General features: G+C 43.2%; 1 protein-coding gene and 1 pseudogene across 1 annotated transcript; both read right to left on the bottom strand.

Annotated features, from left to right (window-relative positions):
• Window positions 1–740: 740 nt before the first annotated feature.
• On the bottom strand, window positions 741–1861 carry LOC125536241 (abscisic acid receptor PYL4). Its single transcript, XM_048699430.2, has one exon. The coding sequence runs from the start codon at window positions 1577–1579 to the stop codon at window positions 974–976; it is 606 nt and encodes a 201-aa protein (XP_048555387.1). The 5' UTR covers window positions 1580–1861; the 3' UTR covers window positions 741–973.
• Window positions 1862–2561: 700 nt separating this feature from the next.
• Window positions 2562–7925, bottom strand: LOC147991888 (abscisic acid receptor PYL4 pseudogene; annotated as a pseudogene).
• Window positions 7926–14502: the final 6577 nt, after the last annotated feature.

The following is a 14502-nucleotide window of genomic DNA, read 5'->3' on the forward strand; positions in this document are numbered from 1 at the left end:
CCAGCGCCCAGCAATACTATATAGCTCTCTCACGATACGAGAACGATACGTTTCTTAGCTGGAGATCGATGCATGGGCGCACGTACTAGGGCATCGAGATCCACGGGCGCCAGACTGCCAGCAGCGTGGATGGTTTGTAAAATCTCTTCCCTGAAAAATTCAGAAATTATAACAATAATTTGTCTCCTATGCAATCGCACACACGATCGACCTCAATAAGGTGGCGAGAATTCAAAGTCTCGGGGGAGGAAGATATCAAAGTCAAATGATTAAGAAATGGCGGCGCGTGATATGGAAGCGCAGAGGTGGGCTGTTGTTTACGTCGAAAGCAGAACAGCTGAGCTAGCCTGAATGCCAGCCGGGTTGATGTTGGACTGTGCATGCAGGACGGCGCGGCCATTAGTTGATACTTTAATTAGCGGCCAGTTCATGATTAGCTATGGTCGTTTGGCCAGTGGCCACTACCCCCTCCGTGGCTCCACAGCTCCATGTGCATTCGTTTCGTTTGGTACAACCTTAACTGGCCCTAATGACTATTGTATGCGTCCCACTAAACTAATTAACCACCCACTCTGCCCTCAGATATTTTGCCCACTTGGCTGTGGATTTGATTATGACAATTTGCATTGCTGCTTTTCAAACAAAGGATTTGGACACCACAATAGCACTGACATGCATCAAGAAATTTAGGGAGAACAAGAGGAAGAACGCATGGATGTTTATGAACAAGGGTTAGTATCTGGTAGTAGCACTAACACAATGATTTGTACTATGTGTAGTCAAAAATGGAAGGGGGTAAACGTACACAAGCTAGAAGAACACACGCTGATCTGATCATGATCAATCGCCTCCTCGATGGAGGCAACTAATTCGCACAAGGAGTCAGGAAACAATAAGCAACGACGATCAAATTCCTGGAAAAAAAAAGAGAAAAAGGTTGTTGGTGGACGCCGGTGAGGAGGGCCGGCATGCCCTAGGCGGCGAGGGCGAGCTGCTGGGCGGTGCGCGCCAGCGACTGGAGGTTGCACCGCACGATGGTGTCGACGAAGGTGCGCGTCTCGTCGGCGGTGTTCCCGGGGGGCACGTCCACCACGTACGACTCCACCACGACGGCGCCCGCCGACGCGGCCTCGTGCACCGTGGTCACCGACCGGTAGTTGGAGAGGCGGTGCTCGCCGCCGACGACGCGGAAGCTGAGCACGCGGCGCTCGTCGTCCAGGATCTCCAGCCGCTCGCGGCTGCTGGTGGCGGGGAGGCCCGACACCACCCGCACCTCGCGCACCGACCCCACCGCGCCGCCGTCGCCGTCCACGACGCGGCAGCTCCGGATGAAGTGCTTGTACGCCTGCGGGCGGTCGAAGCGCCGCACCACGGCCCACACCGCGCCCACGGGCGCCTCGATCGCCTGCACCACCGCCGAGCAGCACTGCCCGGCCCCCGCCGCGTGCTCGTGGTGCCGCGCCACCTCCCCCGGCACCGCCCCGCACGACGCCGCGTGCGCCGCCGCCTTCCACCCCCCGCCCCCCGCCGCCACCCGCGCCCTCTGCGGCGCCGACGGCCTCGACGCCGTGTACGGCATTATACACCTCCTCACCGCCCCTCACCTCCAGCCGAGCTTCCCGGCGTCTTCTTCCGAGCTTATGGTAGACAAGGGAGCTTTGCAGAGAGAGCTAGCGCTGGGTTAGATGGATGGTCCTTTGGCGAGGTGGTGGCCGGGCGCTTATTATACACCTGGGACAAACAAGATTGCGGTGGCCACTCACAACGCGCGGCAACTTGGCCATTTGTCTGCTGTGGTTGAGCAAGTTGTAGCCTTGCAGGTGCAGTTTTCTGAAATTCTAGGGTCACTTGGGAGGGAGAGTTGGGGATACTTTGAAGGTTCAGTTGGGGGAGTTGGGGGTAGTTTTCTCAGGAGAAACCAGAGGAAAGGTGGTGGGCTGGATTCCGGTGGGTTGCACGGAGGAAACCAGGGCAGGTTAGCTGGGCACTGGGACATCCATAGGGGGTCAAAGTAGAGCCGAGGGAAAGTGATGCGCCCAGTTGGGGATTAGGCTAAGGCCCCTGAGGGTGATTAGTTTATTGTTAAGCTTGGCTGCTCTTGTTTACTGATGCTGCCAGTGCCTCCTTTTGGGTGGAGTACATGACAACTTTTGTGGGGTGTTTTTTTTTCTTTTTCGGAAAAAGGTTGTGAGGTTAGATGTAACAAACGAGTAGTATAAATATAGTCTGAAGTATATATAACACAAGCATACGAGTTGTTAATCATGCAAGTTTTCGGTCGTTTTGTTTATTTTATTTCTTCATTTTATTCCTTCTTTGAGGGCTATACCAATGCCCTTTATTCATTCTTTCTTAGAATAAATTATGTTTTATTTTAGGTAACACCACATTCACGATTCTATCTTTCTTACATTGAAAATTATATATTTTTTAAATATACTCTACTTTAAAAAATATATAGTTCTTACTGGAGTATTCATAACTTAAAATGATTTATTTTAGAAATATCAAATAAATCACCCGAAAAGTTGTCATTTACTCAAAAGAAGGCACTGGAAGTACTAGTAAACAAGAGCAACCAACCTTAACAGCAAATAAATAACCCTCATGCCTTAGCTTAATCCCCAACTAGCCCATCACTTTCCCTCATCTCTACTTTGACCCCTATGATTATGTGCCCCAAGTCCCAACTAAGCAGCCCTGGTTTCCCACTAGAAACAAGCACCGGAGCACTAACCACCACCTTTTCGGTGCCATCTCCTGAGAAAACTATCCCCAACTCTCCCAATTGAACCTTACAAGTATCCCCAACTCTCCCAAGTGACCCTAGAAGTTCAAAAACCTGCACCTACAACTTGCTCAACCATAGCAACCAAATGGCCAAGTTACACGCTTGACCCAGCGCAAAAACGGGGATTCAGAAATATTTTGAACGAGTTGTGACCACTGCAATCTTGTTTGTCTGGGGCGACCGCTCCTCCCTCTCCCCTCCTCCTCAGGGTCGGCCCTGAATACACCATCTATATATGATTATTATAAGATATATGTACTCAAATATAAAGAAATATTGAATAAATACGATGTGACACATTTCTCCATGGCCTAGGGCTGGCTTTGCTAGAGACGATTCTCTGTGGCACATCATGTAACGCCATCAAAGGCACTATAACACGTAGTAAAAACAATTCATCTAAAGTATATATAACCAAACACATGAATTGTAAAAAAACAGCATGTTTGCGAGCCGATGGATGCTGCCATGCCCAAAGCGGTGATGGCGAGTTGTTGGGCGGTGCGCGTCAGCGACTGGAGGTTGCACCGCACGATGGTGTCCACGAAGTTGCGTGTCCCGTCAGCGGTGTTCACGGGGGGCACGTCCACCACATACGACTCCACCACACGACGACGCATGTGCCCGCCAATGTGGTCTCGTGCACGGTGGTCACTAACTAATAATTGGAGAGGCGGTGCTCGCTGCCAACGACACGGAAGCTGAGCACACGACGCTCGTTGTCGAGGATCTCCAGCTACTCGTGGCTATTGATGGCGGGAAGGCCGACACCACCCGCCTCATGCATTGACCATCGCGTCGTCGTCGTCGTCCACGAGGCAACAACTCCGAATGAAGTTCTATGCTTGCGGCCGGTCGAAGCGCCGCACCACGGCCCACACCATGCCCATGGGTGCCTCGATCGCCTGCACCACCACCGAGCAACACTTCCCTGCCCTGGCGATGTGCTCGTGGTGCCTCGGTGTGCTTGTTGTGCTCAATGAGGAGGAGACAAAGGTAAATGCTACCTCCTCCTGGGACCCATCTTAAATAAGGGCCTAGTATTCAAAAGAATATATATAAATTGATTCGGAGAACATAAAATCAAGATGGACATGGACACGTGCCCCTCCCCCCCCCCCCCTCGCCGGGGGACTTCATCACATTATATTTATTCAATATTTATTTATAGTTGAGTAAAATGGTGATTAAAACTTGCACACAATTTGCAAATTTTTATAATATGCAAGAATAAGCATATAACAATGCACATATAAAAAAATACAGTTTTCTAAGGAAGAATAAATTAGTAGCATTGGTATAACCCTTATAAAATATAGAAAATGAAAAAACTAAAAACAAATGATGAAACAACCATGCACAAAATTGCACAAAAATGTAGTTAAAAAATATGGAATACTAAGCATGTAATATTGCAATTTTCACTCTAGCATAATTTATTCTAAGGAAGCATGAGTTAAGGGCACTAGTATTACCCTAAAAGAAGAATTACATGAAGAAATAATTAAATAAAATGGTCAAAAACTGGCACACCAAATGTGTAGAACTTGTGTTGATCCAAAATATGTCAGAACAATCATATATTAATATAACTTGTATATAACTGGGTTTTTTCCGGTCCAGTCAAATCACTTGTCATCGTTCGATTGAGATCCAACGGCTCAGTTTGTGTTTATTCCTCCATCCTTTTTCCCATGCTTGTTCATCATCCACCTTCTATATACTAAAACTAATAAAAATAAAATTTTCTAAGGAAGAATTAATTAGCGGCATTGGTGTTATCATTATAGAAGAAAGAAAATAAAAATAAACTTAAAATAAATGATGAATATTTGAATTTTTTTATAATATGATTGAGTGAGAATATAATAGTGCACCGTGTCAAAAATGAAGTAGAAGGAGTAAGTCAGTAGCACTGGTACTACCAATAAAGAATATCGAAAATAAATAAAAATATAAAACGATGACACAACCCTGCACAAAATCAGCAAAAAATTGTATTTAGTTTACCATATGTGACAATAGGCATATAATACTTGAATTTTCACTCTAGTATAATTTATTCTAAGGAAGAATGCTTTAAAGGCATTGGTATTACTCTAAAAAGAAGAATACAATGAAGAAGAAAAAATGGTCAAAAACTTGCACATGAAATGCGTAGAACTTGCATTCATCTACAATATGCAAGAACAATCATATAGTAATATAACTTGCATACATAACCGGGTCTTTTCCAGTTCAGTCAAATCACTTTTAGTCGTTCGATCGAAATCCAATGGCTCAGCTGGCTTCTTCTTCCTCCAGCCTTCTTATTCACATGTTTATTCGTCCTTCACCTTCCACATACTAAAAAAAATAAGTATTGCAAGTAAGAATGAATTGATAGTATAAGTATTTCTGTTAAAGAAGAAAGAAAATAAAAAAATGAACTTAAAAGAAATGTGACTATAACTTGCACACAATTTGCAATTTTTTATACTATGCAAGAGTAAGCATATAATAGTGCACCATATCAAAAAAAGAAGTTTTCTAAGAGAGAATAAATGAGTGGCATTGGCATTACCCATAAAGAATATAGAAACTAAAAAAACTTAAAATGAACGATGAAACAACCTTGCACAAAATTTGCACATAAATTGTATTTTTTTCTTATAATACACGATAATAAGCGTATAATAGTGTAATTTTCACTCTAGTATAATTTACACACATATTCTATAATCTTGCATATATACGTAAACAAATCTAACATCCACACAAAAGCACATAATTTATTTATTTTTGAAATATTTGATTGCACACCGAAACTGAGAAAAAAACATGCAAACCACCGTGCGCACACACACACACAATGAGGTACATATACCCACCCGCACTTCTTCCTTACGGGTAGACGCCCACAAATTTGCATTTTTTTAGACATCCCCACAAATTGCATGCACAGAGTAATTAATCGATTGAGTCTTCGAACGTGGACGACTGGATGGTGGGCTGCTCTAGGCCATAAAAAATACTCGACGGATACTAAGTACTCCATCTGTAAACTAATATAAAAACATTTAGATTACTAAAGTAGTAATCTAAACATTTTTATATTAGTTTACGGAAGGAGTAAATTGTTAGGTAACTGAAGAATATTCCTCAAAAGAAAAGGTAACTGAAGAATAGTAAAATCATTTCTTTTTCGAAAAGATTGTGGGGTTAGATGTAGCAAACGAATTGTATAAAAATAATCTAAAGTAACACACACACACATAAACGAGTTGTTAATCCATCTGGTGCGAGATGGGTTCAGAAGATCCAAACCAAAAGACAAAAGGGGCTAGAGGTTTACATCACAGGTGTGTCTAGAATAACAGTGGGGACTAGTTTTGGTTGGTAGATTGATTCGGACACTTGTTGCTCGTCAGGAGGCGACGGAAGGTTAATGCTACCTCCTTTTTGATTTGTTTTTTACTGCACGTTATAGTAGTGCCTTTGGTGGTGATTACGTGATGCGCCACTCGGGAATCATCTCTGCCATTGTGTGTACTTTACCGAGCAAAAATATCTTCCTGGCCTCCTCCTAGTTTTTATTTAGCCGATAAATTAAATTTTTGAGCCGAGGAGTAACCCAATGTTTCTCAAAAAAAAAAAAGTTGAGTAACCCAATTTTTAGATGCATCGATGGCCGTCAGAGTCTGAACGAGGCCAACCATCAACTGGTCTCTAGTACGTTTCTGAGATGTGCACTTATAAACAAATCCAAGCATCCAAGGCATACGAAGACAGCAAGGAACTCTCTGTCTACAAAAGGGAAATTGGAAAACCACAAGGCATGATAACAGGTTAGAAAAAGCAACCGCGATGCGCAAGAAGCCAACATGTTGGGATGAACCTTGCAAACGCGGTTGCACCGTCCGGGCGATGATTGATTGATGAACTGACAACGGAAAAGCAGAAGGGTCCGATCAAAGCCTCCAGGCAGATTCAGTGCATGCTTACGACTAAAAGCGCATGAGATCAAAACGCCTCCGCGCAAATACAATGTTTGTGTGGTGTGGCTAAAACAACAATATCTTTGGTCGACCGCATTGGCCCAGGTCATAGTCCGATAAACTATGCAGGGAGGTTGGTTCGGTGACGAGCTTTCAGAAAGTTGAAAGCTTCGACGCGCATGATCCTCCTCGCAATGATTTTGCTTGTTTAATTGGAGGGCGCCACAGTTCCATGGATTGAATCGTTCGTGCGTGATGTCAGGCACAGTTCCGTTTGGAGGAGGTTCATTGTTTAGCAGATCTTGTGTCCCAGGATAAGCACGGAAATGTCAGACGTGCATGGTTCAAGGTCGGTGATATATATCATCAGGTAATCATAAAAAATGGACTGGAGATATCAGATATGTATTGTTGCTTTGCTTAGGGGGTTGAGGTGGCATTGTTGCTAACCAATGTTTGGAGTTTGATGCGTACGAGCTACTTCAAACTTAACATCTGCCGACTCAGTTTTTTGAAGATGCTTATATAAGTAGAGTGTGTTCATAAAATTCGGTGTGCGCATGTATGAGTGTCTGCATCTGTTGTGTATTTCTAAAGAAAAGTTTCAAGTTTGCACTTATCGGTTTTCTTAGGTGGGTCCACATCTCCCCTAAAGACTTCAAATTTTGATGAGTGTTTCGGGTGATTTAGATTCTCTCGGCAATTTTCACTGTAATTTTCTTTTCTCATTTGGTGTTTTTAGGGATGATTCGATTTTATGACATTGCTCCTATAAAGAATGTTGAAGTACCCACCATGTGGGAGCCTCTGCGCTGTCTGTTGTGTGGTGGCGTGACGTGTGTGCTTGATGGCTTGGGGCGTTGGTCTTACATGGTCATGCCGCCCTGTGCATTCTAGAGCGGCTGCCCGGATTGTCCAGCTTATTTTTGGCTTCCATGTATGTTGCTAGTGTGTGCGCGGATTGTTGGGAGCCGGATGCTCCTGTGTCTCCACATAGACTGGTGGCTTCAACCCGTTTTCTCCCGGGTCGGTTGTATGTCGGTTTGTTGCATGGGTGTCCTAGTACATACTGGGGCTGTCTTCTTCTTCTCATGTGCCTGCCTGGCATACTGTTTTGTTTTCTTCGCTGCCAGGGCTTCCTTGAGCTTTCTCGCCATTGGTAGTTTGTTTGTTAGCGGTACGTTAGTTTCTCTCGCCGACTCGTGGTTGTGTAGTGCTCTGTTTCCTATCGGCAACAGTCGGCAATCCGTTAGCTCCTCGTGACAGGTGAGGTTTTATTTTGTTTCCTCCCGTGTGCCGTGTCTTTTCTTCTCATTCGCCGTCCCTTGCCTCCCTCATCGTTCCCACTGTTGGGTAACGTAATAATTTTAAAAAAAATTCTACGCACACATAAGATCATGGTGATGCATAGCAACGAGAGGGGAGAGTGTGTCCACGTATCCTCGTAGACCGAAAGCGAAAGCGTTAGCACAACGCGGTTGATGTAGTTGTACGTCTTCCTGATCCGACCGATCCAAGTACCGAACGCATGACATCTCCGAGTTCAGCACACGTTCAGCTCGATGACGTCCCGCGAACTCCGATCCAGCAGAGCTTCACGTGAGAGTTTCGTCAGCACGACGACGTGATGACGATGATGATGATGCTACCGACGTAGGGCTTCGCCTAAGCACCGCTACGATATGATCGAGGTGGATTATGATGTAGGGGGGCACCGCACACGGCTAAGAGAGATCAATAGATCAACTTTTGTCTAGAGGTGCCCCCTGCCCACGTATATAAAGGAGCAAGTGGGGAGGTCGGCCGACCCTTGTAGGCGCGCCAGGAGGAGGAGTCCTCCTCCTAGTAGGAGTAGGACTCCCCTCTTTCCTACTCCTACTAGGAGGGGGAAAGGAAGGGGGAGAGGGGGAAGGAAAGGGGGGGGGGCGCCGCCCCCCCTCTCCTAGTCCAATTCGGACCAGAGGGGGAGGGGCGCGCGGCCTGCCCTAGGCCAGCCCTCTCTCTCTCCACTAAGGCCCATAAGGCTCACTATTTCTTCCGGGGGGTTCCGGTAACCCTACGGCATTCCGGTTTTCTCCGAAACCACCCGGAACACTTCCGGTGTTCGAATATAGTCGTCCAATATATCGATCTTTACGTTTCGACCATTTAGAGACTCCTCGTCATGTCCGTGATCATATCCGGGACTCCGAACTACCTTTGGTACATCAAAACACAAAAACTCATAATACCGATCGTCACCGAACTTTAAGCGTGCGGACCCTACAGGTTCAAGAACTATGTAGACATGACCGAGACTCGTCTCTGGTCAATAACCAATAGCGGAACCTGGATGCTCATATTGGCTCCCACATATTCTATGAAGATCTTTATCGGTCAAACCGCATAACAACATACGTTGTTCCCTTTGTCATCGGTATGTTACTTGCCCGAGATTCGATCGTCGGTATCTCAATACCTAGTTCAATCTCGTTACTGGCAAGTCTCTTTACTCGTTCTGTAATACATCATCTCGCAACTAACTCATTAGTTACAATGCTTGCAAGGCTTATAGTGATGTGCATTACCGAATGGGCCCAGAGATACCTCTCCGACAATCGGAGTGACAAATCATAATCTTGATCTATGCCAACTTAGCAAGTACCATCAAAGACACATGTAGAGCACCTTTTATAATCACCCAGTTACGTTGTGACGTTTGGTAGCACACAAAGTGTTCCTCCGGTAATCGGGAGTTGCATAACCCCATAGTCATAGGAACATGTATGAGTCATGAAGAAAGCAATAACAGTAAACTAAACGATCAAGTGCTAAGCTAACGAAATGGGTCAAGTCAATCACATCATTCTCCTAATGATGTGATTCCGTTAATCAAATGACAACTCATGTCTATGGTTAGGAAACTTAACCATCTTTGATTAATGAGCTAGTCAAGTAGAGGCATACTAGTGACACTATGTTTGTCTATGTATTCACACATGTACTAAGTTTCCGGTTAATACAATTATAGCATGAATAATAAACATTTATCATGATATAAGGAAATAAATAATAACTTTATTATTGCCTCTAGGGCATATTTCCTTCAGTCTCCCACTTGCACTAGAGTCAATAATCTAGTTCATATATTTATGTGATAGTTGACATCTCCATGTGACTAATACCCAAAGGGTTTACTAGAGTCAATAATCTAGTTCACATCGCTATCTGATTAACACCCAAAGAGTGATCATGTTTTGCTTGTGAGAGAAATTTAGTCAACGGGTCTGCCACATTCAGAGCTGTATGTATTTTGAAAATTTTCTATGTCTACAATGCTCTGCACGGAGCTACTCTAGCTAACTGCTCCCACTTTCAATATGTATCCAGGTCGAGACTTAGAGTCATCTAGATCGATGTAAAAAGCTTGCATCGACGTAACTCTTTACGACGGACTCTTTTATCACCTCCATAACCGAGAAATATTTCCTTAGTCCTTTAAGGATATTTTTGACCGCTGTCCAGTGATCTACTCCTAGATCACTATTGTACTCCCTTGCCAGAAATATGCTAAGGTATACAATAGGACTGGTAAATAGCATAGCATAGTTTATAGAACCTATGACTAAGGCATAGGGAATGACTTTTCATTCTCTTTCTATTTTTTGCTGTGGTCGGGGTTTGAGTCTTTACTCAACTTCACACCTTGCAACACAGGCAAGAACTCCTTCTTTGACCGTTCCATTTTGAACTACTTCAAAATCTTGTCAAGGTATGTACTCATTGAAAAAACTTATCAAGCGTCTTGATCTATCTCTATAGATCTTGATGCTCAATGTGTAAGCAGCTTCATCGAGGTCTTTCTTTGAAAAAATCTTTTCAAACACTCCTTTATGCTTTCCAGAAAATTCTACATTATTTCCGATCAACAATATGTCATTCACATATACTTACAGAAATGTTGTAGTGCTCCCACTCACTTTCTTGTAAATACAGACTTCACCGCAAGTCTGTATAAAACCATATGCTTTGATCACTTTATCAAAGCATATATTCCAACTACGAGATGCTTGCACCAGTCCATAGATGGATCACTAGAGCTTGCTCACTTTGTTAGCACCTTTAGGATCGACAAAACCTTCTGGTTGCATCATATACAACTCTTCTTTTAAGAAATCCATGAAGGAATACAGTTTTGACATCCATTTGCCAGATTTCATAAAATGCGGCAACTGCTAACAAAGTTTTTTTGACATGATTCGGACAGACTTAAGCATCGATACGAGTGAGAAAATCTCATTGTAGTCAACACCTTGATCTTGTCAAAAACGTTTTTCGACAATTCGAGCTTTGTAGATAGTAACACTACTATCATCACCCGTCTTCCTCTTGAAAATCCATTTATTCTCAATGACTCACCGATCATCGGGCAAGTCAATCAAAGTCCATACTTTGTTCTCATACATGAATCCCATCTCAGATTTCATGGCCTCAAGTCATTTTGCGGAATCTGGGCTCATCACCGCTTCCTCATAGTTCGTAGGTTCGTCATGGTCAAGTAACATGACCTCCAGAACAGGATTACCGTACCACTCTGGTGCGGATCTCACTCTGGTTGACCTATGAGGTTTCGTAGTAACTTGATCTGAAGTTACATGATCATCATCATTAGCTTCCTCACTAATTGGTGTAGGAGTCACAGAAACAGATTTCTGTGATGAACTACTTTCCAATAAGGGAGCAGGTACATTTACCTCATCAAGTTCTACTTCCCCCCCACTCACTTCTTTCGAGAGAAACTCCTTCTCTAGAAAGGATCCATTCTTAGCAATGAAAGTATTGCCTTCAAATCTGTGATAGAAGGTGTACCCAACTGTTTCTTTTGGGTATCATATGAAGACGCACTACTCCGATTTGGATTCGAGCTTATCAGTTTGAAACTTTTCACATAAGCATTGCAACCCCAAACTTTAAGAAATGACAGCTTTGGTTTCTTGCCAAACCATAGTTCATACGGTGTCATGTCAACGGATTTAGATGGTGCCCTATTTAACGTGAATGCAGCTGTCTCTAATGCATAACCCCAAAACGATAGTGGTAAATCGGTAAGAGACATCATAGATTGCACCATATCTAATAAAGTACGGTTACGATGTTCGGACACACCATTACGTTGTGGTGTTCTGGGTGGCGTGAGTTGCGAAACTATTCTGCATTATTTCAAATAAAGACCAAACTCGTAACTCAAATATTCTCCTCCACGATCAGATCGTAGAAACTTTATTTTCTTGTTACGATGATTTTCCACTTCACTCTGAAATTATTTGAACTTTTCAAATGTTTTAGATTTATGTTTCATCAAGAAGATATACCCATATCTTACTCAAATCATCCGTGAAGGTCAGAAAATAACGATACCTGCCGCGAGCCTCAACACTTATCGGACTGCATACATAAGTATGTATTATTTCCAACAAGTCTATTGCTCACTCCATTGTTCCGAAGAACGGAGTCTTAGTCATCTTGCCCATGAGGCATGGTTCGCAAGCATCAACTGATTCGTAATCAAGTGATTTCAAAAGCCCATCAGCATGGATTTTCTTCATGCGCTTTACACCAATATGACCTAAACGGCAGTGCCACAAATAAGTTGCACTATCATTATTAACTTTGCATCTTTTGGCTTCAATATTATGAATATTTGTATCACTACGATCGAGATTCAATAAACCATTCACCTTGGGTGTATGACCATTGAAGGTTTAATTCATGCAAAACAGAACAACAATTATTCTCTGACTTTAAATGAATAACCGCATTGCAATAAACATGATAAAATCATATTCATGCTTAATGCAAACACCAAATAACATTTATTTAGGTTCAACACTAATCCCGAAAGTATAGGGAGTGTGCGATGATGATCATATCAATCTTGGAACCACTTCCAACACACATCGTCATTTCACCCTTAACTAGTCTCTGTTCATTCTACAACTCCTGTTTCGAGTTACTAATCTTTAGCAACCGAACTAGTATCAAATACTAAGGGCTTGCTATAAACACTAGTAAAGTACACATCAATAACATGTATATCAAATATACCTTTGTTCACTTTGCCATCCTTCTTATCCGCCAAATACTTGGGGCAGTTCTGCTTCTAGTGATCAGTCCCATTGTAGTAGAAGCACTTAGTCTCAGGCTTAGGTCTAGACTTGGGCTTCTTCACTTGAGCAGCAACTTGCTTGCCATTGTTCTTGAAGTTCCCATTCTTCCCTTTTCCCTTTTCTTGAAACTGGTGGTCTTGTCAACCATCAACACTTGATGCTTTTCTTGATTTCTACCTTCGTCGATTTCAGCATCACGAAGAGCTTGGGAATCGTTTCCGTTATCCCTTGCATATTATAGTTCATCACGAAGTTCTACTAACTTGGTGATAGTGACTGGAGAACTCTGTCAATCACTATCTTATCTGGAAGATTAACTCCCACTTGATTCAAGTGATTGTAGTACTCAGACATTCTGAGCACATGCTCACTAGCTGAGCTATTCTCCTCCATCTTGTAGGCAAAGTGCTTGTGAGAGGTGTCATACCTTTTGACATGGGCATGAGTCTGAAATACTAATTTCAACTCTTGGAACATCTCATATGCTCCGTGGCGTTCAAAACATCTTTGAGGGCCCGATTCTAAGTCGTAAAGCATGGGAACTAAACTATCAAGTAGTCATCATATCGAGCTTGCCAAACATTCATAACGTCTGCATCTGCTCCCGCAATCGGTATGTCACCTAGCGGTGCATCAAGGACATAATTCTTCTGTGCAGCAATGAGGATAATCCTCAGATCAGGGATCCAATCCGCATCATTGCTACTAACATTTTTCAACTTAGTTTTTCTCTAGGAACATATCAAAAATAAACAGGGAGCTACATCGCGAGCTATTGATCTACAACATAGATAAGAAAATACTATCAGGACTAAGTTCATGATAAATTAAAGTTCAATTAATCATATTACTTAAGAACTCCCACTTAGATAGACATCCCTCTAATCATCTAAGTGATCACGTGATCCAAATCAACTAAACCATGTACGATCATCACGTGAGATGGAGTAGTTTTCAATGGTGAACATCACTATGTTGATCATATCTACTATATGATTCACGCTCGACCTTTCGGTCCCTAGTGTTCCGAGGCCATATCTGCATATGCTAGGCTCGTCAAGTTTAACCCGAGTATTCCGCGTGTGCAAAACTGGCTTGCACCCGTTGTATGTGAACGCAGAGCTTATCACACCCGATCATCACGTGGTGTCTCGGCACGACGAACTTTGGCAACGGTGCATACTCAGGGAGAACACTTGTACCTTGAAATTTAGTGAGAGATCATCTTATAGTGCTACCGCCGAACTATGCAAAATAAAATGCATAAATGATAAACATCACATGCAATCAAAATATGTGACATGATATGGCCATGATCATCTTGCGCCTTTGATCTCCATATCCAAAGTACCGTCATGATCCCTATCGTCACCGGCATGACACCATGATCTCCATCATCTTGATCTCTATCAAGGTGTCATCATATGGTCGTCTCACCAACTATTGCGCTTGCAACTATTGATATCGCATAGCGATAAAGTAAAGCAATTGTACGACGCTTGCATCTTATGCAGTAAAGAGACAATCATAAGGCTTCTGCCAGTTGCCGATAACTCCGTTACAAAACATGATCATCTCATACAATAAA

Source organism: Triticum urartu, chromosome 1A (assembly GCF_056163025.1).
Source record: "Triticum urartu cultivar PI428250 chromosome 1A, HENAU_Tu73, whole genome shotgun sequence".
Taxonomy (NCBI): Eukaryota; Viridiplantae; Streptophyta; class Magnoliopsida; order Poales; family Poaceae; genus Triticum; species Triticum urartu.